The following is a 25,616-nucleotide window of genomic DNA, read 5'->3' as shown; positions in this document are numbered from 1 at the left end:
TAAACTGGTTCTGTTCGACTTAGAAGCCACTAAAGGTTTTACATATTATGCAGTTAGACAGTACTAGGATACTTGTAAGTTCACAGTAAGATCATCATTTTATTGCATAGAGAGGATTAGTTAGAAGCCGCGTTGAGCTCGATACGGATGAATTCCATTTAAGTCAATGTGAACGCACGCTTTTACATAGAAGCGTAATACTACATAGACATGTTGGAACATCGTTGAACGGTAGGCTACCTATGGTGTAATGCAGCAAATGCATAGAGTTGACAGATGGCACGCATCAGACCGGTCGGCATACTGGCGAGCGGACGATGACTCGCGCGATGAGACACCATTATTTATAGCGTTAAAGAACGGCGCCGGCGCCGGAAACCGCGCCTCAAACACTCGCTAACACAGGAACACCACATATAGCCCACTGCAGCTTTGACAAATTCCCAACATTTCACCAAACATTTCTTTTAAGATGTTATATAAACAACCAGATTCTCAGAACTGGAATCCGCCATAAATAAGCCATTACTCGCATGTTTAGACAACGAAATAACATTAACAGCCCAACCGAAAATTGATAATTAGAAGTGGGAATAAATTTGAGCTTCTAACGACGCTTTCTACTTGAAAGCGTCTGAAATTAACTTACAGGAAAAGTATGTAAGGCATGGTAATTTTTTATTTCCATATGAATGTAACTAATGACTGTTAAATTCAATTGAATGGTTATTCATTGAAATGGGTATACAATGATAAGCGTTTAAAAAGCGAATAAAACATTACGTCTAGACCGCAGATTGGAGATGCTGAAAACTTTAACTTTCACGAGGTACGAGTACCTCTATGAACTCTATAACTACCTATACTATGTATTGTTCTGCATCTGACATTTAGTCACCATTGTATCTCGCGCAATAGACCTTGCCATTCCAATAGAGTCATTGCGTATTGCCGTTCATTCTGTCTGGAAACTAAGGCTACCACTCTACCGGCATGAATTGAACTGTTGTAAATGTTGTACTCAACTGAATGTAATAGGATAAAAGGTTTTGTGTCGTGTCGTTGTCGTTTATCACAGTTCACCAACGATTCAATAAGATGTCTTCGGCTATGTATTTACTGACTATTACACAACGCAAGTCACTCTTCTTGTAATGCCAAGCTCGGTAATGTGTCGTGTCTAGAAACGATATTGTGCAAAAAATCCGAATGCTCACAAGTAGGCTGCGGCCTAGTTTCTGAACACTGACCTGATGAAATTTACGCAGAACGACTGGAGCTAAACTAGGACGAAACCAGAGAAGAATTTACATTAGGCTTTTCTTATTACATTTTGGATTAAGCACATTATTTATACAGTTCGCTATTATAACCCAAAGACACAATTGTGATAATATTGTGACACTTGTATTTAGTTTCCACGGTGGGGAACAGATAAAAATAAAGTTTGCGTAAGTCTGCACAACGCCAAATTTTAGTACCAAGTGGTGCCTGTCCCGATATATCAAGGCGTATAAGAATAAAGGTACTTTATTATTTACGCAACATAAACACGTTATTATAACGTAAATTATAATTATTAATGGCATTATAAACTATCAAACATGCTAAAAAAAATTGTTAAATTAGTAAAGGTTTTTGGGGGCCGACCCAGCAAACAAGATAGAATGAGTAGCACATTCATCTTTATTGATTACATCAAATGTAAAGTGGGGCTCAATAATACAAAGCTACCTACATGTAGCTACGTCTCTAGCACATATAAGTTACAAAGTCTTAGACGCCTATATATACTTAAAAAAAAGATAGATATATTAGACCTAAAAGCACTACAAAGACTCATGGGAAATAGTTAAGATATCAAATAAAATGGTTTTAAGATTTGACTAACTTTCTTCGAAATCGAAATTGCATAAAATAGTTGACAAAATTATTATAGCTATTTTAATCAATACATTTGTCCGTAAGTATTTCATCCCGAAGTTCGTGCTCAATGACTCGACAACTCCGAAATATCGATTTACCATTCTGCTCAACTTCAAATGACAAATTCGCCCTTGGTATGGCCCTGAAGCCAACCCCCGGCGGTATCGACTCAAAGTTAAATCTGAACCCGAACGACAGACTTACAAGCCTTTTTCATTCATGATAAAGCCGTTCAATTTACGTTTGAGTAAGTGAAAGTAACAAAAAAATGTTGTAGCAAATTGTTAGAGGTATTTTTTGTATGTTATACGCAAAACTAAATAAAGCATAAATAATGAGACAAGTGCTGGCTCGTGACTAGATGAACAAAATAAGCATTGTGAGTAAGCGTGTATTGTCGCCGTACTTACAGCATTTCATCAAAGCGACTATCAATGAGAATGACTTGTAAAATGATAGTAAATGAATTAAATGAAGCACATAAAAGTATCTGTACCTCCAAATTGCGTGAGGCTGTCTGCTCTCAAGCGATATTTTGGTATATGTTCTTGTAGAAGACTGACAATCTCTACCTCGGGCACCTCCTCGCTATTGCACACTTCTGTTGACAAAAGAAACATTAAATTGGAAATGTGCTTTCTAAGACAATTATCGCTGTATTTATTTGTAAAGCTTTCTCGAAAGGCTGGAATAACTAAATAATAAAGCTGCGAATCAAGATAATGAATTGTTGGAAAGCTACAAGTTGGGATACAATGTCGTGACTAGAAAAGTTGAGCGCAATGCAGTGTTTAACTGTACAGACGCTCCGTATGTTGCTCTGAGCGTCTACTTTCCGTATTTAGTATGGAGTTTGCAGACAGAATCGATATGTCTCCCGGCGCAGCGGCGGGCGGCGGGTGACCGACCAACTGCGGGGGCATGCACTCCTGCAATGCCCTCACACTACCGCACGTTCCCGTCTACTCTCGTTAATTGTGTGAGTATTAGCGTGAATAGTACGACAAACACTCGGGACCATGTTATTGTTTAATAGCGAATATACCACAATAATTATTTCAATTGATACACATCGTTATACAAATAAAACCAACACGTCATGATCATGTGAGTCAAAGCAGGAGATGTTTGTTGTGTTCAAAACATTTAACTGTAACATGTATCATCGTCATAATTCTCTGTTAGTCATTATTTTAAAGACCGGCCCACTAAAAAAATATATTTGTCCAGTCAAGTTATGTCTCCATTTTCCTAATTTGTTTGAGAGACACGCCCTGTAACTACCACTCCAATTAGTGATTGTCTTTTATGATTGTTACGATGATATTCAACAGCCGACCATAACAATCTTCAAATAGGGATACATAATAGATACCTATAATATGTATACAAAAATAGTTTGAATCGCATGTCAGCATATCCCTTATTAGGGATGTTATAAAAAAACTGTCATTATCGGATCATGTAGAAATATTGTTGCATGCCACTGGTTATAGCAGACATGCGTCACAAAAGAAATTGAACGATATCAACAGTTTAAAATTGGAGCACTCCAGAAATACAAGAGCGGTCGAGTGTTTATAAACAGTCTCATTAAACATTTCAGCGTTGTATTGTCTATGGCTGTTTAATTATCACACGACATTCAAGCCAACTGATCGATACTCGTGACTCCTGATTGCTGTTATCTGATAATAAATGTTTTATTTATTATGATAGACACAGACGCCTTTTACCATTTTCATAGCAATCATGTTGAGAAGCGATTGATTGACAGCATATAGATGAGCTTTATTATTTGGTATTGCTATTGTGAGACCAAAATTGAGTCTTGCGAATAGTGATCTTATTCTATTCATGCGCCATTCCCTATACAATACTTATTTTTATGTATCCGTTGGACATTATCCAAATCTGTGTATCTACGCATCTCTTACAGGTACTGGATATTGTGTAAATATAAACAAACAAAGCGGCCTTATTATTACATAGTCGTTGTAATTTTAGTACAAATATGAGAGAAACATACTCAAAAGAGAAACATGATGTAATTTTATGGGCGTTTTTACGAGTAAACCGTGCCCTTTGCTTACATAACAAATTGTGTTCAGAGGCGCACTTGTTTTAGTGAAGATATTGCTACATTAAGGTAAAGTAAAGCAGGTGGGCAGCTGAGCCTTCATAACAGTCGCGTTATAAAACGATAGCTGCCTCTCGTGAATCATATTTAATCATTCTCCTACATGATATAAGTTTATGTGTGCCTACACAGCTGATTTTAAATTACATCATTGATTTTTTTATCGATGACAGTCACAATACCTACCAAATACAAAATTATATTATTAAACTTATCACTTAGCTAATGGTACCTCTTCTAATAAGATGTGCATTGTTAGCTTGTCGATTTAGTATAAGACTGTGAGAATACAAGGTTAGTACGAAAGCAAAAATGTCGACGAGTGCGTCTCGAATTTTCTTTAGAAGTTACTAGTTTACTAAGCACTTATGGTTAATGTGCTTGTATCTAACTTATGGACCTTAACTAATGACATAGCTCACCATCAGTCCAGGCTAGAAGCAAGTCCTGTTGCCTCTCATGCAACTCATCTCGACGTCGCGGCCGAGGCCGGATCTTTTTCGCGTTCATAGTTGGGCACATATATGCACTAACATATATTCCTTCACAATTTTCACTCCACTAGGCACTTACTCGGGTACAAGAACAAAACTTTCACCAAAATATTAGCGGACGTGCACCATGTAGCGAACTACCAAACAATCAACGATGTAATTAGCTGCAGATAGCAGATAATGTATAACGTCACACAATCCGATAAGGAGGGCAAAACCGATCGTCAACAGGTAGTAACAATCACTGAAGAAAAAAGCGCGAACGTGACTTATCAACAATCCAATCTACACAATGATGTTTTAATAAAGTCATCGCAATGCCTGCAATGTAATCCCACGACATTAAGTGTAAGTAAATAGAAGTCTGCAGTGAAATGGCAGTTAACTAGAAAACGTTTGCAGTGTTACCGGTTTCTGCAACTCTATACCAAAGCCTACACAGATCATATGCAAATATCCACCATTTCAGCAACGGTGCATTGCATATTTTTGCAAACAAATTTTATCGCATAAGTAACTGAAAACTGGCCGCCATTTTATGACAACATTGAGAATCTGCACGAAAATTGCAACAGGTACATGTGAAAAGATCTCATTTGCACTAATTAACAGCTAACGAGGTTATACTAACATAGCCAATGTCACCTGTGCGCTGTCTGCTCTTATGAAAATGCATATCTATCTATTATACATGAAGAATTTTCTACACTTAGAACCACATAAATTGATGTAAGTATTACTGATAATATTGTGCACCCGTAGAATGGAAATTGCCGTAAACTATTGTTTTAGATTTGCGAGCATTCGAATATATGGAGCTCTGGCGGCTTCATCTGATTAAGTATAGATGAACATTCTGTAATAATTGACATGGAAAGCCCTGTAAATAGACACATTGCGAGGCCACACGCACAGTTCAACGGCGGAGGCGGTACGGTCGACGTACTCATTCGTATAACCAATAAAAATAAGGATGTCGTCAATATGTTGGCATCGCTACCATAGTGGGGTCACCTCCGGCACGGGCTGCCCTGCTAACTAGTTGACGCAACGTCATGACCTTGCCACTAACAACAGTAATAAGGGCCCGTGTTTAGTGATTCTATCTGCTAAACGAGCGTAATAAACAGAATAGTTACATAACAACATTTATTCTAATTTTTACTAAATATTCACTGCGAACAGTCGCTTAGAAATCTACAGAGATGCCATAAAGATGACTGTTCCTCACGTGATGCATTGATTTCATGGACTTCAATTGTAGCTTTTGATTACATAACGTTGTCAGTTCATTGAATAACGCTACTATGTAGTATCGGCTGAACACAACAGATTAATTGGCTCGGTTTCTTTGGCATAAATTCACTTTCGATTTACTTTCATTTTTTTTTTCATTTTTGTTATCAGATATTAAGAGTAAAACAACTTGATTAATTGGATTGATACGGCATGTGTCAATTTTTTTTTATTAACAAAATAACCACAAAACATTAATATAAAAGAAAAGAAATTACATCTGATGGCTTATTTCCGTATAGAAAGAACATCATTTTAAAAGATGAGAAAAATACTGAAAGTTAGTTAGTTGACTCTTGTTTTCATAGTTTATGTTGTGTTAAGTGCACAAGTGAGATAATTTACATGAAAAAAAAACTTTTTATAAAAATTAGACTTTACTTAAGATTCGTTAATGGTAGCAAGAATTCACATAGTGCATGCTAGTCAAGACAAAGTGTTGAAATATATTTTTAATACCTTTCATTCTTGTATTAGGTTGAATATTCAGGTTGTCATCAGTTGACCTTGGAGGTAAATAAATAAAAACACTATAATTACATCATCAACAAAACTATCGTGACAAAAACTGTAGACTGTCGAACTTAATTGGCTCTATAATTATTTTCCTCAGTACAATAGTAATTGAGGCACTTAACCAGAACTGGTAATACTTTTGCAGAACTGGAAATAAATCATCATGATAATTTTACTAGTTGTAACAAAAGAAAGTTTTACCCTACACCTCTCACACGGTTATATTAACTAACATTTTTTTATTTAATGTAGGATTTTAATATTAAATCATCTCTATGTTGATAAATGAAATCACGGAGCAGGTTTTTTTTAATTCGTGTAACGAATAAGTGAAACAATGGTAACTTCGTGCGAGTGAGTTAACCCGCTACGATTTGTGCCGGGAAGGCGGACACGCGGCGATACGCGAGCGACTGGAGGTGCGCGCGCGCCGCCCGCCCGCCCAGAATAGCCACACTCTGGCACTCAGCCAATCATACGCCTTCACAATAATTTCACCCCATTCATAATTATCTCCTTAAGTTATTAAACCTTTTAGGTACAAAGAGCTGCACCCTCCTCACTATTTACCTTCTCAATTACAATTTTTTTCCTTACGTATCCTGTAACCAGCAGATTACTCATAGGAATAACCAATGGAATTCATGACCAATTTAGACGTGCATACCTGCACGTACATATTTTAAGTTATCCTTATTTAAACGTTATAAAGGCTTTAAATTTAGGTCTTAGGTTGTGATGCAGGCTGAAATAGGTAGATTTGTTTTGAAACAGCAAGACGTCTACTGTAGCTGCTGTCTGTTGTGTACTAGTACATGTGTCGGCACAAATGGCAATAGTTTGTGGAATATAGCGTAATACTTATATGATGGTTAATGATCTTAATACTGACCTGTAAGTGTCCCTACGTGGCGAGTTGCGCGCGGTGCTAGCGAGGGCGCGCAAGCCGCATCCTGAAGGGCCGCCAGCTTGACGAACTGCCCTACAAATAGACAATCATTAGTCTCAAAGTCATAGTGAAATTATAAATGCGAAAGTAACTGACTGTTTAAGCTTTTACGGCTGAACTGATTTATGTGATATTTGACACCGTATTATTCTATTCACGCGAGCCGTCTGCTAACTAGTCATAGCAAGAAAGAAAACCAAAAATCTTCATGATTGTAAAGCATTTGCAAGATGATAAGTTTAATTAATATATTCAAATCAGCTAGACCCAAATTTTATTGCCGTTTTTTTTAAGAGAGGTGAACTTAACTTGATAAAAAGGTTAGTTGTTATCACAGTAGTGTTCTTTTCCATTCAGTTACAAATTAATCCACATTGAAACATTAATCTTTTATATCTTTATTCTAAAGGTTGGGCATTATCTAATCACTGTCAGGTTATGAATAATTACAATATAATAATGTTTACTTTACTTACAGAATCAATTCAGAAGACTGCAGTGGGCAAATATTGGATTTGAAACCTGAAAACATTTTTAAATTATTACTTTGCAAATTCTGTAACTGCACATTTTGGTTAAAAATATGGATGGAAAATCTAAAAAAGTGAGAAGAAGCCAATCACACTCATATTAAATATAAAGACTGTTTAGTGGTGGGCACTCTAAAAATCGTAGTACTAGTTCATTCATAATCTGAGAAATGTGAGTATGACATAGCCATAGTACTATTTGTAAATTAACTTGCATTATCAAGTGATTACTTTAAATAAAAACTATATTTGCTAAAGTATGGATATCTACCAACCTTATCAAAGCTAGGATGTAATTGATGTGATATTATAACCAAGAAGCCTAATATGAATAATTCTTCTGAAAATTTACAGCAAATACAACTAATAATGTTGAATCATTTTGTATTTGAATGATTTATATTTCAAAAAAACATGTAAAACCCAATGTTAAAAACTGACTAAGTATGTTGAAGTTATTGTAGTCATTTTGAAAAGATATACAAGTCCAAATTGTTAGTCTTAAGGAATAATGCCTACCATTATAAAGTAGGTTCAATGAAAATAGAATTTTTACTAAAATAAAAAACTATTTTAAGTAAAAAGTGACTGGTTTCATAGATAAAATAATGTGTGCCTGACTATATGACTATATTGCAGCAATATTTCCCAATATGCAGCATAGTCAAGGTTTTGAGTAGGAAGTGTTTTTAGGTCATTCACATTCATAACATTATAAGGAAAACTGCATGTCTAAGAATATTATTAAAGATTTGAAAGTAGTTTTGTGACCAGCTTTTATTTGGACTGAACTTCAGACTCTTGATTTTACTAGATACTTAAGTATATTGACTCTAAGCATGCTTTGATATATTTGCTTCTTGAAATATTTAAAGATGTGATGAAATTAAATGAACTTAATGTCAACTACTCTTTAGACGATTATTTAGTCTCATAAGTTTTAAGAACTCACATGTATATTTAATTTTGTGTCTTTAGGTAATGAAATAAAGTACAATTTAAGAAAACAGTGTTTAATTTTATTAGTATTGTGCTGCCATTTTTAATAGCAGTATAATAAAAATCAATATCCATATTATACAAAATTATATTTCGTGCATAAACTCCTATTTGAGGATAATTACAGTGATTCTTTTCTGTTTATAATTACAAGTAGTAAGATCTGGTTTCATTTTTCATAATAAAAAAACGTCATTGACGAACTGTAGCATTAATTAACAATAGAACTTTTTATTAGCAACTTATAATGACCAAAATACTGTAATTATAACAATGTCAGAAATGGTAATTAATGCAAAAATTATTTATTCAGGGTACTTTGAGAAACAAAAGTTATATTATTGTAACAAAAGGTTTTTAATTACTATGACTTGTTACAAACTGCTCTGAAATTGCTGACATAACTTTGGCTTCTAGGAATACCTGTTTTGGAGTGAACCATTCGCAGATATTCTTGATAAAAATTAATCATTTAGGTGGATGCCATTACACATTTTTACCAATAAATTGTATGATGATTGACAATATATTTTGATTTGTAACTTATGTGTAATAGAGAGTGATTAGTTTTGTAATTTTTAGTATTAAATTATTTAGCTACATATAACTTTATTTTAATCAATGGATATAATGTAAAAATAATGTATTACAAGTAATTGTTATAGATTTAATATAAATGCCAAATTAATAATTACATGATCAAATTAAAGGAGACAAATTACTGCGCAAATTCAAAATATACTATGACTGACTACATAGAACTTAAAAAGTGATTATGAGAACATCAAGATAAAAAATTATATAGTTTATATCTCCAAGTTAGTATTCAGTTACTTACTATCAAATACAATGAGACATGCAATTGAAAAACAATTGAATGAAATAATTTCCTTGGCACACAAGTAACATAGGCACTGCAAACAAGAATATGAAATTGCTTTGTTTCATGAGCAATGTTCTATATAGCATTATGAAATGTATATAATTTAACAGAAACCACTACTGCAATTTTGTACCTTGATACCTTGTTATAAAGTGCAAGTACTTATACTTAATATTTCAAGACAAGTCTGACATTATCATTTAGATATTACAAGAGACAGGCAAAGATATTGAATATAATGCATAATGATTTAATGTTCAGCTTTTTTTTAAACATAATTAACTGAATAATTTTAAGATTAAGGAATACTTTTTTCAACTAACTGATGAGTTGTTATCTGTAATATTCCCTTGACATTAACTTCGTAAAGGGGCTGTGACCTGCTTAATAATTCACTATCAGGCATTAGTCAGTTATGAATAGAACATTTCAGTAAAAAAGAAAAATATGAGCAGGTCCTCATTGAAGATATAGAATAATTAGACACATACTCGCATAAAAATATGCAAATATAATTTTAACGGTTGTCATAATTAGCACTAAGACAGACTACAGTGAATTTGCAAGAATGTCTACTTTTCAAGTGAATTTATTGAAAATTATGAATGTCAATGACGTAATTTTTTTTAGGCATATGTTCATCAAATAGTTTACAAAAACCAGTTAAAACTTACTGTCATAATTTACATCATCGCTGCAACAACTATGACCTTGCTGCCCAAAACCCAAAAGACTCCATCCGTCTTGTGTCAGTTCTAGTATACACAAGTTCACAATATAAACTAAAATTTGACTTACACATACTATAAATGCACGTAACTAAAACTTCAATACACAATATAACACTGTTTTTGTAGTTAAATTGTTACTATTTTACAACAATTATTAATTTAATGTTCGTACGTTCCCGTGTACTCTCATTTGGTGCGTTCCGTTTCGTTTCTTTTTCTGTTCATTGAGTTCATTCATCAGCTTGTTACAGACAAAATATGGTAGGCATCAAAGTATTTGAACCTAAACCTTTTGAGATATTTTTCATTTCGAAATCGATGTATTGTTGTACATTAATCCAACAAGGAGACTTTAATTGATAATAATTAATAATAAACATCTATTCGTCAAGTAATCGTATTTTTATAAACAATTTTTGCCTATGCTAGGTATATTCGCTATTAAAAGTAAGCTATTAAATGAGCTATGTATTATTGAGAATATATTAAGTATTTTAGTTGAAATAATATTACAAAGGTGACAATAATATTTAAAAGAACCATACAAGTAAGGCCTAACGACGCGATTATGATCAAAGCTGGAAAAACACAAAATTACTTTTTATTATTTAAAAATCTTGTAATTTAACTTCATTAATCTTTTAAATAATAATAAAACTTACCTTCAAAAATCAAAATAGTAATGACAATGCAAAATACTCCAAATAATGTAATTAATGCGATGGATATAGCAGTAAATACTAATATGATAAAATATGATGCAATTAACGTTGTAATATAAGGGCTTTTTAATAAAAAATCAACAAGATCTTGTATAGACCTTATGGTGCTGTCTGTTATATTCCGAAACTTATTTAAACAAGGACCTGAAATCAAAAAAAAACGACCTATTAATCGTGTTTAATGTAGACCGTATGTAGCCGGTTTATAGCATCAACAGCATCTTTGGTTGGAGTATAGCAAAGGGTGAGCAAAACCGATTCGAACCGCGTGAGAATCGAACTAACGACTTCACGTGGCATAGCGTGGCGTCTATCTTAACTACTGCACAACTACACATTGCTTAGACAATGTCTCCCCCTTAATTTTTTTAGCAGGCTCCTCTGGTTAGGCAATCTTTGCTTTGGTGATAATAACATTTAGTTTTTATTATCGAGATAATATATTCTGGTTAAGCATTTCTGTATGTCACTAAAATAAGGCAAAGGATAGGCAAGATTTTCAGCGAGGGTAGTTAATGGACTCTAATTTGACTCAGTAAAGCCTGTACATGTACATGGAAACTAGTTTTTGTTCTAGTCAAAAATACCAAGTAGTTTTGATTTTACAAGCATTCAAAGTTTCAAAAAATATCGAGTCCCGCTAACAGCGTGACGTCATAGTACACCATGCCGCGCGGGCCGCGTCCCGCTTAATATCAAGTCTCCAGCCGTAGATGTAATAGCTTATGCAGTATTTTGTTGTGTTTTCGTCTGCTTATTACATTTAAAGTGTAATAATAGTAAATATTATTAAAAAAGACCATGTGAGCCAGACTTAGCGTAATGTACAATGACGTCACACCGACACGCGCGGTTACAACTTGTTTTACTTATAAATCGGAAACTAATTGACGTATCAAAGTAATTCTTTCACTAGTATTTTTTATTTTTAACAGAGAATATGGAGAGCTAATAATCCAAATTTGTTAACATTCTCCATTGCTTGACAAAACATTATTGTTATATAAGATTGTAATCTTTACTCTAATATAATTTTTAATGTGAAACAGCTTTGCAAATTGCATTGTAAATTTGTAATATTACAAAATAAAGAAGCCTTCGGTATACTTCAGACTGCAAAAACATACCACAAGTTAATTTAACAGCAATAACAAAAGCATTATGAATGTTTATCTCCATCTTCGATATGATTTTGCAACGCCTTTGTATGAAATTAAATATCTATGTACGTTACAAATGATTTGAAAATAGCTAGGACTGAAGAAAGTCTGACACCGCGATATTCTGATACTGTGATCTCAAACTCAAAAATATGTGGGTAACCAAAAAAATAAAATAGATATCACAGATTTTTTTTAAATGCCTGTTGTTTCAAATAATGTACTTATTTGAAACAGCAGGCATTTAAAAAAACATAATAATATATTATTGAGTAGATACCTACTGTTTGGCATACAAAAGTAAAGCAATGGATAATTTTTATTTAGATTTTTCACGTCTTGTAACTCTTATAAAATTAATTTCGCGCCAATATTTGACAGTTTGACACTATATAAACTATATTTTGGTTGATCTTTGAAAACTGAAAACAGGCACCAAAAATATAAAAAAGGTGTTGCTTTTTCGCTTGCCAAAATAATAATTATAGTTTATTATCATACCATTATAGTGCAAAGAGTTAAGTTGGCGCGTCTTATTCGCAAAAATGGTAAGTTCTCCAAGATTTCGTACTCGTAAAATTTATCGTAGTTTTTGTATTGATCTTCTCTAATAATATACCTTTTTCTTTTGTTGTAGGTCGGTCAAAATGATGAAAACATGTTATCAGATATGTTGCCTATATATTACAGCAGGTTATTTCCTCAAAACATATTTTGTAGATGGCTGTCTTGTGGAAGTTCTCCACAGCCCTTATCGAACAGGGAATTGTCGTTCACATTAGCTGACGATGTCTATTTGCGTTATTTGTCTTTTTCCAATCAGAAAGAACTGCAAACGCTGTTACAAAAAAAGTGTCCTCACAAGTTAGACATTGGTGCAGTTTACAATACAAAGTAAGTAGTTTGACAATCAAATAGTTATGTTTGTAGCTGTGTGGCAGAGAAATGCCAGTTTTTTTCGTAGCATCTTAGTAAATTTTATCAATATGATTGAGCTTATGATAATAATGATAAGCAAACAAAATAGCTTAACAGCAAAAGAAAAAACTTCGAATGTTACAACTTGTTGCCTTAATTTCCAGGCCATCAATTGGTCGCCACGATGCAGTGGTTCTATCTAGAGAGCTAGTGTTTGATATAGATCTTACAGACTATGATGAAGTAAGGACATGCTGTCAAGAAGCTAAAGTATGTGAGAAATGTTGGAAGTTCATGGTGATTGCTTGTGAAATCATTGATAAGACTTTAAAAGGTAATTTGAACAGGAATAATATAAGTTTTAACACATATGGGTTCCACAAAAGGATGGGTTATGTTAAAATAATCATTAGAGCATTTTGTATGCAATAATTATAGACATGCTATCCAGAACTGGGGAAAGTTTTCTACAGCATATTTATGTTTAAATTTTCAGTATATACCTACCTATATTTAAAATAATAATCCATCCAATTTACAAGTTTAAAGTCATGAATGGCTATCACAATCTGTTAGACAAATTATTGTAATAGACATATTAATATTTAAAAGAAAATTTGTGCCTGACAATTTCAGAGGATTTTGGTTTCCAAAGTATACTGTGGGTGTTCTCTGGTAGACGTGGTATCCATTGCTGGGTGTCAGACTATGAAGCTAGAACATTGGACAGTCCTGGTCGAGGTGCAGTCGCAGATTACCTATGCCTCATCACGGGTGGAGACAATCAAAATAAAAAAGTTCACTTAGGAAGTGACAGTCTACATTCAAGTATTAGGCAAGTTTTGTTTATTTAAGTACCCTCTGATTTAAATGGGAAAACCGAAAACCTTCATTTGACTAAAGATCTAGGTTGTGATAAGATAGTCATTGTATGTTAATTATCATACTTTGCTGCTATTTATATATTCTAACTTATCTGCACATTAACTAAGTAGATTATGTACCCAATGTTTACAGCATGTTCTAATAAAAAATGATTTTAGACCACCTTCTTACAAGAGAAATCTATTTAACCAAGATCTAACTTGTCATTTAAAAATACTTATATATATGTAGAAGATCTTATACTTATGTAATCATAAGTGCATAATCTAATCTTATATAAATAGTAGATACTTACACTATATTCTAAACAAAGAACTTGTCTCAAGTATACTTCACTTAATAATTGACTCAACTCTGTTATTTCAGGAGAGCTCTAAGTATTATTGATAAGTACTTTGATCAGCTATTACAAGACCAAGAATTCTTCAGTACTCCAGACAGGCTAGAAAAGCTACTGAAAATGATACCTGATGAAACATTGAGATCTCAAGTTCAAAAAAGTATAGAAAGTCTTACAGAATCATCTTTGGAGAAATGGAAGACTTTCGTTAGTGTTTATGAGAATTACTGTAGAGAGGTATGCATAATTATATTGTCTACCAATTTATACTAATTTATAGTTACTTGAGTAAAAATTAACGTTTTTCAATACCTATTCTTGTCTGCTATCTTCTTTCAGAAGAGACTTGCCTATCATGTGTCTAATGATTATCATTTCTTTGTTTCTAGTCAGGAAACAATGTAAGAAAAATAAGATACCTCACAGAAGAAATCAAAATACAGTATTGCTACCCAAGACTGGATGTGAATGTAACAAAAGGTTTTAACCATTTACTGAAGTCTCCATTCAGTATACATCCAAAGACAGGAAAGGTTTCTGTAGTATTCAAGCCTAGTAATGCTAAAAATATGAAACTGGATGAAATACCTTCTATTTATAGTTTGCTTGATGATAGTTCGCCAGACAATGCTCAGCATCAGGCTAACATGAGGACAGCAGTTAAAAACTTCCAAGAGGTTGTGTTTTCGTTAGAAAAATCTGAAGCAATTAGGAAAAGAAATGATGCCAGTATGTATATAAATTATTATTCTTACATAATATATTACTATGTTGTTGTAAAGTTATATAGTTGCAGTTGACAATGCTTATATTTAATGTTTCAGATGTTTCACTCGACTTTTGAACATTTATTGGAGAATATAAAATGGAAGTCATCAATCAAGAAAGAAGACTGGTACCTGGAAACAATTTTGAAAAATCAAGAAGGGATTTGAATATGTACATTTATTTGATCAGTTTAACTGGATTAGCTTCAAAATATTGTAAAAATAAAACTCTGGTATAAAAAAATTAATCATTTATTACCCAGGCAAATAAACCTTCATTGCAACATTCATAGATTCGTAATCTCAATAAAAAAATATATCGTAGCTGTGTTATTACTCTTACGTGTGTAAATAAAATATTTCACAAAAAGTGCACTTCTGTGTAAAGTCGAAGTTCCCAAACTGAAGGTGGGAATAAGTTTTATTTCAATCAGCAGGATCGCGGCAAAGTATCTTAAGTTTATTATTGCTTACATATATTATAATTATGTACTTAATTTACCCGTACATTATGCTATACCAAGGCGATTATTACTAGTATCTGAAATGAAAACGCATTTACTTATCTATACATATATTTTACTAAGCTATTATTTTTGTGGCAAATGGCATGCGTGACTGCAATTTCATTTTCTACCCACTTACTCTTTTCACCAAACTACCACCTAGTTCTACATTCTAGCCATTGTTATATTTGGATAATCGAACTAATACTAACATTCTAAATAGAGATTCTGTTGTTTCAAATTTTGAGAGTTTATATTCATTCACTTAAGGGGATCTTTTACACCCAGGCTATGGACGTCTTTTCCTAGTATTTACTCAGAGACAACCACCACCAGAAGATACAGGCAGGGATTAGATCATTCGTTGCTTTCGATACGCTATCGGCAAAGAAGTTATTAATCTAATACTAGTATTATCTTCTACAAATAACATAGGCGCTTTTTTTGTACTGTAGTAGTTTGTCTCTATTTAGATTACCTTCATAAGCACTCAAGATACATTTCAGTACCTAATTATTCTGCCACAAATAAAAAGCTAATTTCTCTCGATTCAATGCGTCTTGAAATGAAATGTGTAATTGTAAGTTTCAAAAAAGAGGTTTCTGGCAACGTCAACCTCTCTATGTGCTTTTTAAATCGAGCAGCTTAGAGCAACATTGAGGAAGTCTTCAAATCCGATCGTAACAGTGCCGTTCTGTTGTGTGTCACGCGATCTAAATGCTTCCGTGAAACGTTGGATTTGAACACACAAAACAATAAAATGATCTACTGAGATCTTCCCTTCTTGAGGATCACATCGCTTTACCAAGAAGTTGATAAATTCCGGAGTGAAACGGAAGCCCATCTGCGTTAATGCTGAAACAAAGTTTATGATTTTATTTAAGGCAATGGAAGAGATTAGGTAGGTACAGTTCAGTAGATTGTATGAAAATGTTTATACCGTTAGTCAACTCTTTTTCATCTATACATCCTGACTGATCCATATCATATGTTTTGAAAACTGCAAGCCACTGGTTAACGTACGTGTAGAGCTTCTCAAATTCCTCAACGTTGATGTGTCCAGATCTATCTTTGTCAAACATACCTGGAAATTACGAGAAATAAGTTATGTATTAAATAAATACCACCGCACCGCTATGATGCGCATCGTCGCTATTCCATAAATATTTAATAATAAGAAACTTACCAATCATTAAGTTGCATGCAGTTTCCGAAAAGGTTTGGCCTTGAGCGTTCACAAGCGCAGCCTTCAGCTCCACCGCAGATATAGCGCCAGATTGATCTTTATCTACTGCGCGAAACCATTGCTGGACTTGAGGGTTAACCCCACCCGCGTTGCCTATTGATGGGTAAGGCCCGTGTCCCATTTCTAGTCCTTGGGGTTGACCGTAACCGGGTTGGCCATATCCTGGCTAAAAAAATAAACAATGCAAATGTATTTAAAAGTTCGACCAAAAAGACAGGCTTGTAGCTCGCACGAATTAAACTAATTTTTTCTAAAACGGATTGTATGCCTAAGGCAAGAGACAATTCGGTTAGATACATTCGATGCAAAGATGTTGCGGTTGCTATATTAACTCAGGAATAGAAAATCTACTCAATGTCAATATTTTGTTAATCTTAAGTAATTGTAACTTTCTCTAACGCAGAAGCAGCAGAGCTGAAGACAACCAGCACGTAGCCAGAGGGATAGACTCAAGGCCATTACACAAATGGGTTAAATTTATTTATTTGCGAATAATTATTATGTTATCAATAATTCCACTGGTGTGATTCGAATTCGTGGTTGACAAAATACTATACAATACAAAAGTTTGCCTGCTATATCTTATCAGTTTTGCAGGATTATTACTAATGCCGAAATAATATTACATCCGCACCAGACTGGTGCAGATGTAATCAATAATGTTAACATCCGAAGGTTTTATTGGTGGCACCAAAAAAGAAATAAAATTAGTTATTAACAATAACATCTAATTATGTATTGTAACCAATTGTATATTTTACTGAACATACGCAGGTTCGATCCCGGCTCAATGTGTTATTAGGTCAATTTAGCTATCTAGAAATATTCAGGGTATTTCCTGAACAGAAGACCCAAGTTTTGGCGGCGAGATGTTCTTAACGTAATAATGTACATAAAATTAAATACATGTGTAAAAAAACACATGCCTTCATTTCGGGTAAAATTTTAACAGGATGTTATACTTAAATTAAAAAAAGTAAAAACGGGCTTATTTTCTTAGACAATTTTATTCTGTAAAGTATATAAATAGTTACCGTATTTACACAGTATAAACAATAAAAAACTGCATTATAATTATTCCTAACGACGTTTTTACAATAATAAATGTTAATTACAGGCAGTTTCTTCCACTGTTTATATTTAAAATTAGCCACGCACGCTGTAACCAAATATAATAATTTACCACACCAGCATGGTAAATATGGGAAAATGACAAAATCTCAACTTACACCAAAATTTGTCTTAACATTTGGGCATCTATTTGATCGTAAAAATCATAAGTAGTCATTAGTATTTTTTTAGTAACGGCACTTAAATTCCGAAAATAAAAGCTCATTTAGTATCGTAATCCTATTTTAAATAAAACTATTAGGTCCATGAAGTTAACTAGTCAATTTTTTTGTTCAACACTTATGTAAAAATTATTATCTTTCGTGACAAAATACAAGTATACAATACAGTCATTAAAGTGCCTTGTATATCTAAATAACAATCAGTCAGGATGCGGATTCCTACTTTTTGGTTATTATAGGAAGGTGTTAACGACCAATGCCAACAGTACCTATATCATCAGGCAGGGTTGTTGCCTAGAAATAATAGTTAATATAGATATTCTTGCCAATGTCTTTGAACAGTAACGCAACAATCCTACCTATCCTTATTGGTATCTGAAGGTATGATGTTGGCACGAGTTGTTAGTCAACATCTTGATGGTAAGCTAGCATTGCAAAACGGTCGGAAAGTAGTAACTTTGTTTGCGCACCAAACTCCGCAGTTGGTTTTTGTGCGATATTTTGGCGAATTGCAGTCTCCATTCGAGAAGCTGACCAGAGCCAGGTTGGTGCGCGAACAAACCTTCTACCTACCGAGCCAGCACGATTACTTTATTGTTACTACATCATACCATTTAATTGCTGGATTGACATTTATTTTTAAATTTATTCATAATAAAGATTTTGTGCCCAAAATCGTAAATATTCAATAATCTCACTCCTCTCACACATAACACTAGATACATCTATACAATACATAAACTTACAAACTGCACCAATAAAAATAATAGTTACTATTATAATGCAAAATTACTCTAATTTGGAGATTGCTTTAAGTTTCATGCAAATTTGAGGGGAAATATGCATATGCTGGTCTCTAATATTTCTTCTTGCAGCCATACATAAATAATTAGAATTGAAACTGAAGTTTAGATACCATGAATTATATCTGCTATTTATCACTACTTCCATTACCGATCCATCACCCTTGAGTTATATCATTATTATTTATTGGCGCAACTTATATACATCTAATAAAGTAGTTTATTACTTCACCTGCATTAAATATAATATTCTACTACTAATTTTATAGTTTAATTATTCATATTAACATTAATTTTAATTACAAATCAGTTAAGGTGGATTACTTAGGTAATACAATTTTTGTTGTATGCCCAGTACAGGCATACACAGCTAGCTGCATTATTTTATATAGGTAGTACAAAATAATTGCAATATTTAAATACTTTTTGAAGCCCTGATAACAAAATTGGTTAAGTTTAAGTGCACTTTAAATGTATTAAACAAAATGCAGTCAAGCTGTGAATACCAATAAGTATAAGTCAAGTACACCTACATAAAATTAGTCTACATCAAGTTTCACCTAATATTCATTTAAAAGCTGCTTGGTAAATCACATGACATAGCTTCTAGAAAACTGATGCTATAAAATAAATTTAAAAAATATTTATTGCCTATTTAATTAAATTACAAAATAACAGTAATCATACACTTATACTTAATGACATTCAGTCTTTTACATCAAAACCAATACTGGCAAGTTTGTTACATTTTGTACTAAGCAATCAAATTACATAGATGCCTAACTTAATTGCCATTTCACTAACTACACCATAGCTTTTCTACTAACATATAAACAACTGGGAGACTAAGTGATTTGATCAATAATATAATAATACTCAGATTTGTAAATATATTGCTTAAATATAAATGAATGTTGAAGAGTTATGACAACAATGAAGCCAGTGTATCAGACTAGTAGGTATTATAATTATAATCATGTAATTAGTGAAACTGCAGATAAACATAGGTACGTGTTGTTGTAGCTATTAGCTATAATAAACTACAGAAATGTTCCCTAGAAAACTGAAACATTACCACTTTGACTAGAAAAACTATAAGTAGCTGGTGTTACAGATGTATTTACACACACTTGAATTGATGGTTTAAAGGATGAGGGAAGTAGTTTATGTGCTTCAGGCACTGGGGAATAACTACGACACACTGTCTCAAAATGTACTTGTTCACTTCTATCAGTAGGCACTCCGTCAAAACTTGTTTGCTTAGCAGAATCACCTGTCCCACTGTCCTTGCACGATGAGTGCTCTGAAATATTGTCTGAAAACATTTGTGGCGATTCACTATCACTATGCACCACATGAGTCATTTTTATACTTTCGGCGGGAAAAGTATGCACTGCACCAGCTGTGCGTCTTCTTGTGTGGTAAATAATTACCACCCATATAATGGAAGTCCCAACTGCACAACACACCACAGTGATAATTATAATACCAGCCATATTTTCTTCATTCACCATAATGGCTACAGGTGGTAGGACACGTAGCTCTGTCATGTCCTTTTTAGTTCCCAACTCATTAGTAATCTCACATTCATATTGACCAGCATCACTTGACTCTGTTCCAAGTATAATCAGAAGCTGGTCATCTCCTGTCAAATAATGCCTTTCTGTAGCTGTTATTGGTGTTCCATCCTTGAGCCATTTTATGACAGGTTTAGGAGATCCTGATATCATACATTGTAATACCACAGATTCACCACTTGTTACTTCTTTGTTTTCCATGACTCTTACAAATGAAGGTTCTTGCAATACTGTTAGAGTAGAGTTAGCTATAATGGTACCTGCTGGATTTTTAGCAGCACAACTGTATATACCCATATCTGTGGTCTTAGCATTAACAATAAAAAACAAATGATCAGTTGGCATGACATTCATCCTTCTTTCTCTAGCTGCAGGGAAATCATTGCCACCATCCTTCTTCCAAGATATTTCAGGAGGAGGGTCTCCTGTTGCAGCACAATTTAGAGTTACAGTTTCTCCTGTTTTTACTGTTATATTTGTAGGCATTTTTGTAAATCTTGGAAAAGTGACAATGTTAACCTTAGCCTTTGATGAGTAAGTGGTTCCAAAGTTGTTACTAACAACACATTGATATTTTCCAGAATCAGCATGAGTTACATTTGGAATCACTAACACTGATGTTGCTCTCTGTTGGCCATTTGGTCCAATTGTAATATTCTCATATACAGTTGGGTTACTAACATTGCCATTGTTTTTCCTCCACAAAAATGTCATATTGTTAAAAGGATTAGAGGTAGCTGAGCAGACTAAATTAGCTGATCTACCTTTAATGGCAAGATGGGTTTTGGGATGCTCCACTACTTTAGGTTTAGGAGAATCACCACAATTTTCTTCTTTCAGTTTGGTTACAGATAGTCCTCTTACTTCAGATGGGTAGGCACAGTTAGCGGTGACATACTTCTGTTCAGCTTTTTGTTTGATCCATTCTACAATCCACAATAAATTGCAATCACAAAGAAGTGATGATGAATTCAAATGCAGTTTTCTTAACTTGGACATAGGATCAAAGGCATGTTGTTGAATTGAAGTAATATTATTTCCTTTTAAATCCAATTCATTGAGATTAGACAACCCTTCAAATGCTCTTGAGTTTATAGATTTAATGTGGTTTGCAGCAAGACTAAAACTATTCAAATTCTGTAATTTTGAGAATGGTCCAGACATATCTTCCACAGTCCATGATATTTTGTTATTATTCAAATTAAATGTTTGTAGTTGGGTCATGTAACCAAATGAATCTTGAGATATTGAAGATATTTTGTTGTATCCAAGATTAAGAGTACGGAGATTGACTAAATGTTGAAATGTTCTTGCTTCTATTGCCATTAAATGATTATGTGACAAATCTAATATTTCTAGATTTGTACAAAGTTCCCAACTGCCAGAATCAATTTCTGATATCAAGTTATTTGATAGAGACAATGTTATCAATGATTCTAATCCATACATCCAACCTTTAGAGATATTTCTAATTCTATTATAGTCTAATTGCAGTAAATTCATAGATTTGAATCCAAAAAAGGCACCATCCATTATATTGTCAATATTGTTCAATCTCAGTTTCAATGTTGTCAAGTTAGACAGACCTTGGAAAAGTAGTGAACTTATCATGTGTAACTTGTTGTGATTTAATTCTAGAGTCCTCAGGTTTGTTTGGTTTACAAACAAATGATTAGGAAGTGACTGTAATTCATTCCTATTCAATTTTAAAACTTCCAAGTTAGTCAAATTTGATAAAGCTCCTTCTTCAATATATTTTATGTGATTATTGTTAACGTTCAATATTCTGATCGAGCTGTTTGCGGGAAATGTGCCTCTATCTATTGATCCAATAGTATTTCTATTCAGGCTTACTTCCTGTATTTGATCACAATTTAGCAAGTTCGGTATATATTGAAAAGCGTTTTTGTCCAATTTCAGTTGTCTCAGATTGAGCAGTTTATCGAAAGCCTCCGTTACGTTTCCATTCAACCTATTGTAACTGAGATCCAATCGTTCCACCCACTTCGGAATTTTTGGCACAGACACGAAATTCTTCTTTGAACAATCAACGTACTGATCCAGGCATTCACATTTATGTGGGCACTCATTGCTTTCTGCTTTTATCGAAAAACATACCAAACGCATTATCGCTATAAACAACAACAAATGAGAGAGTCCCATTTTCATGCATTTGTGTAGCAGCCCGATTGATACAACAAACCACAATAACTTTTTGTTCTTACATAATTAAAGACACTAATAACACATACACAGAGTCAATAGCAAAATACACTTTTTCAATACTCATTTCTGACAATAATCGCATTGTAATGACGATAGAAACAAATTATTTGAAAAACTACTCGACATATTTACGGCGAACCACTCGACGGCCATTTTATTTTCTTCGTCATAGTGACGTCTCGCGTCTGTTGCTACTCGGAGGTTATTACTAAATACACCGATTATATTCGATTATTCATTAGTAAAAATTAAATGTAATTTTATTTAATATTATAATATAACATACATTAAATTGTATTTAATTCAATAAATAAAAATAAAAATCAAGTGTTTGTATGTATAGGTACCTAAAAAAAAATATTATCAAAAACCGGTACTTCCACAATTAACAAAGGACCTCTTCAACCAGTTAATGCTCGTACACACGGAACATCGCTTGTTGTCACCATGGCGGCAATATTAAAGAAATCATCAAGTCATTAATTGGGCCGATATCTACGTACCCACATACGACATAGAAGTATGGTGAAGGCCAATAATGGTCATAAACAATAATACTATAATCAAGAAACTTAGTATCGAACCTTTTGAATGATTTTGTGTATTTTCAAAACAAAGTAATTACATGAAACAGACCATTATCAGGTATAAAAGCCTGGGTCACCGATTCTAAATTCTGAGTTTTGTATACCCTTACCAGCCACGAACCTTGCGCATAAAGCTCTAATATAAGTTGTTTTTCCACAGAATAGGTGAGTGTAGTATAATAGATAACAATCACCATTGCCAACTGCACGTTAAGCGCAGTGTTTAACGTGGTCGCCTTGCCGCAATAACCGTAATTCTGCGTGTAGGCGGGTTCGAATTCCACTCGGTACTAATATCTATGTATGAGAATTAGTATATGTTCTGAGCCTGATTGTAAATTTATCTATATAAGTATTTATTCAGAAGTATGTAAGTATGTTTGCCAGTGATCTGGTTTCCAGCCATAGTACAAGCTCTGCTTAGTTCGGAATCAGATGACCCTGTGTCTAATATTTATTAATTTAATTCTATTTAAGCAAGTTTTGGGTTCCAGTAAGATTACAAAAATAATATTTTAAGCCTTACATCATAACTGATCATAACTACAAGGCTGCGGGGTAGTATAGATGCCTGTGAACAGCAACTAACTAACAGCAACAACAATTTCACTACACCATAATGCACAATTTAGGTCCACTTATAAATAATTACTATTGCGTTTTGAACGCCTTACAGGTAGCACAGTCAATCAAGAATCCTAGGCACTGCATCTACATGCAGGTTGCTTTACACCTACTTGTATTCAAGTTCTTTGGCCTATAAATGTTAAATTCTCTTCTGACAGGTGTACCAAAAAGGAAAATTGCTTTATGACCACATTAAACCTATTGATTTATGATGAAAACTGTTATCCAAGTAGTAAAATGTTTACAAAAGATAAGGAAAGATAATATCATATTGAATTATAGTAATAAAATTATTCATAAACAGGAATTTACAGAACATTAACATTGAGGAAACAATGTTCTCTATGAATAACAATGTTTATTTGCCTATCATTTAAAACTGTAGTAATGCTGCATGAACAGTTAAAAATTTGCCAACATTCTGACCGAGAAGTAAATGTTTGTTAAGTATAGATTGTTTTTATGAGTCAAAAGACAATCAGAAAACTCCATAAAAGACTTGAGCTTAGTATCTTAGTGCTTCAGAGTGCATGAGATATATTTTGTCAATGATAATTATGCTCAAAGTAATTCAAGCCATCTACATAATATATTGCAAAAGATATTTGATAAGTTGTAATAATTAAAGACAAATTTTAAAAAGTTAATTATTATTCTTTTAGTTTCAAATGTTGATAAAATTTCTATTAAGCTACTGCTAAACTGTAGCTTAACTATTAAAGTAACATAAACAAACATGTTTTGAACCAAATTAAATTGGTAGTATTGGTTGAAGAGTATAACTCTCAAGTATGCTGGTTTTTTAAGCACAAGTGATTTAGAGTTAGAGTAAAATTAATAACTGCAGTTTTACTTACATTATATGCCATGATACGAAGTGTCTTCAATCCTGTAAAAAATGTTAATTAATGCAAATAGAATTTTGAACACTTTATAGAAAGTTACTAAACTCTACTAATGAATGATGAAAAATTGCGGGTTACAGCAGGTTAAGTGTTAAATTACAATGAATACTTACAAATGCTACGGAACTATATTTGTTGCAATAACAAGTTTGTTATTGTTTTATTTGCAGTTATGAATTTCACCAATTAGATAAAAATCTACAAGTACTAGTATTGAAAATTATTGACAGCAATTGACAATTTGACACTGACAATTTAGTTAATAACCTGCAGGGACGTGTCAGTTCAAACCGATTATAAAAAATCGGAAACGAATATCGATACGATTCAATTTCGGTTCATCGTATGGTTCGAACTGTTGTATGAGACCGGTTCATTTATTAACATAAAATTTTAATTTAATCAATATGTATTAATAAATCAGTTACTTCGTAATTTGAGTGAAGGATCCTCGAAGTATTCTTGAATAAAGGGTTTTTCGTGCATCCGCCCGTTACACAATGTTTTTTTTTCTATAAAGAACTTGCACCATCCGATAGCTTACTAAATACCTACCCATTTAAAAATTTTAATCTCCCGATACACTAAATA

General features: G+C 33.2%; 4 protein-coding genes across 7 annotated transcripts in view; 1 reads left to right on the top strand and 3 right to left on the bottom strand.

The window, feature by feature from the left end:
* Positions 1 to 10,679, bottom strand: part of milt (trafficking kinesin-binding protein milt) — a 35,455-nt gene extending 24,776 nt beyond the window's left edge. Inside the window, exons 1-5 of one of the 3 annotated variants that reach the window (XM_076113305.1) lie at positions 10,532 to 10,679; positions 7,798 to 7,843; positions 7,265 to 7,354; positions 6,316 to 6,362; positions 2,423 to 2,527 (exon numbers count right to left, since the gene is read on the bottom strand). In XM_076113305.1, the coding sequence (XP_075969420.1) occupies positions 2,423 to 2,527; positions 6,316 to 6,362; positions 7,265 to 7,354; positions 7,798 to 7,843; positions 10,532 to 10,535 (292 nt within the window). In that variant the 5' untranslated portion in view covers positions 10,536 to 10,679. Of the gene's footprint in view, positions 1 to 2,422; positions 2,528 to 4,488; positions 4,702 to 6,315; positions 6,363 to 7,264; positions 7,355 to 7,797; positions 7,844 to 10,407 lie in introns of those variants that run through there. The other 2 variants (XM_076113319.1, XM_076113308.1) reach the window with 2 other exon arrangements.
* A 2,032-nt stretch (positions 10,680 to 12,711) lies between these two features.
* Prim1 (DNA primase small subunit) lies at positions 12,712 to 15,473 on the top strand. Its single transcript, XM_076113320.1, has 7 exons — positions 12,712 to 12,894; positions 12,984 to 13,240; positions 13,429 to 13,598; positions 13,901 to 14,099; positions 14,516 to 14,726; positions 14,879 to 15,218; positions 15,314 to 15,473. Exons 1-7 carry the CDS (start codon positions 12,892 to 12,894, stop codon positions 15,331 to 15,333), a joined length of 1,200 nt encoding a protein of 399 aa, XP_075969435.1. The 5' UTR covers positions 12,712 to 12,891; the 3' UTR covers positions 15,334 to 15,473.
* A 19-nt stretch (positions 15,474 to 15,492) lies between these two features.
* Pef (penta-EF-hand domain containing protein peflin) lies at positions 15,493 to 25,277 on the bottom strand. 2 transcript variants are annotated; one of them, XM_076113321.1, is made up of 5 exons: positions 25,139 to 25,277; positions 24,978 to 25,009; positions 16,949 to 17,174; positions 16,703 to 16,846; positions 15,493 to 16,617 (listed from the first exon to the last, which is right to left on the bottom strand). In XM_076113321.1, the coding sequence occupies exons 2-5, from the start codon at positions 24,987 to 24,989 to the stop codon at positions 16,394 to 16,396; spliced, it is 606 nt and encodes a 201-aa protein (XP_075969436.1). In that variant the 5' UTR covers positions 24,990 to 25,009; positions 25,139 to 25,277; the 3' UTR covers positions 15,493 to 16,393. The 2 variants fall into 2 exon arrangements, with proteins under 2 accessions (XP_075969436.1, XP_075969437.1); XM_076113322.1 differs by lacking the exons at positions 24,978 to 25,009; positions 25,139 to 25,277 and adding an exon at positions 22,933 to 23,050.
* lbk (leucine-rich repeats and immunoglobulin-like domains protein lambik) lies at positions 17,209 to 22,926 on the bottom strand. The gene has a single exon (XM_076113304.1). The coding sequence runs from the start codon at positions 22,847 to 22,849 to the stop codon at positions 20,159 to 20,161; it is 2,691 nt and encodes an 896-aa protein (XP_075969419.1). The 5' UTR covers positions 22,850 to 22,926; the 3' UTR covers positions 17,209 to 20,158.
* Positions 25,278 to 25,616: the final 339 nt, after the last annotated feature.

This window comes from Anticarsia gemmatalis, chromosome 4, assembly GCF_050436995.1.
Source record: "Anticarsia gemmatalis isolate Benzon Research Colony breed Stoneville strain chromosome 4, ilAntGemm2 primary, whole genome shotgun sequence".
NCBI lineage: Eukaryota > Metazoa > Arthropoda > Insecta > Lepidoptera > Erebidae > Anticarsia > Anticarsia gemmatalis.
Note: the sequence above shows the minus strand (reverse complement) of the source record. Positions and strands in the feature narration are given on the sequence as shown.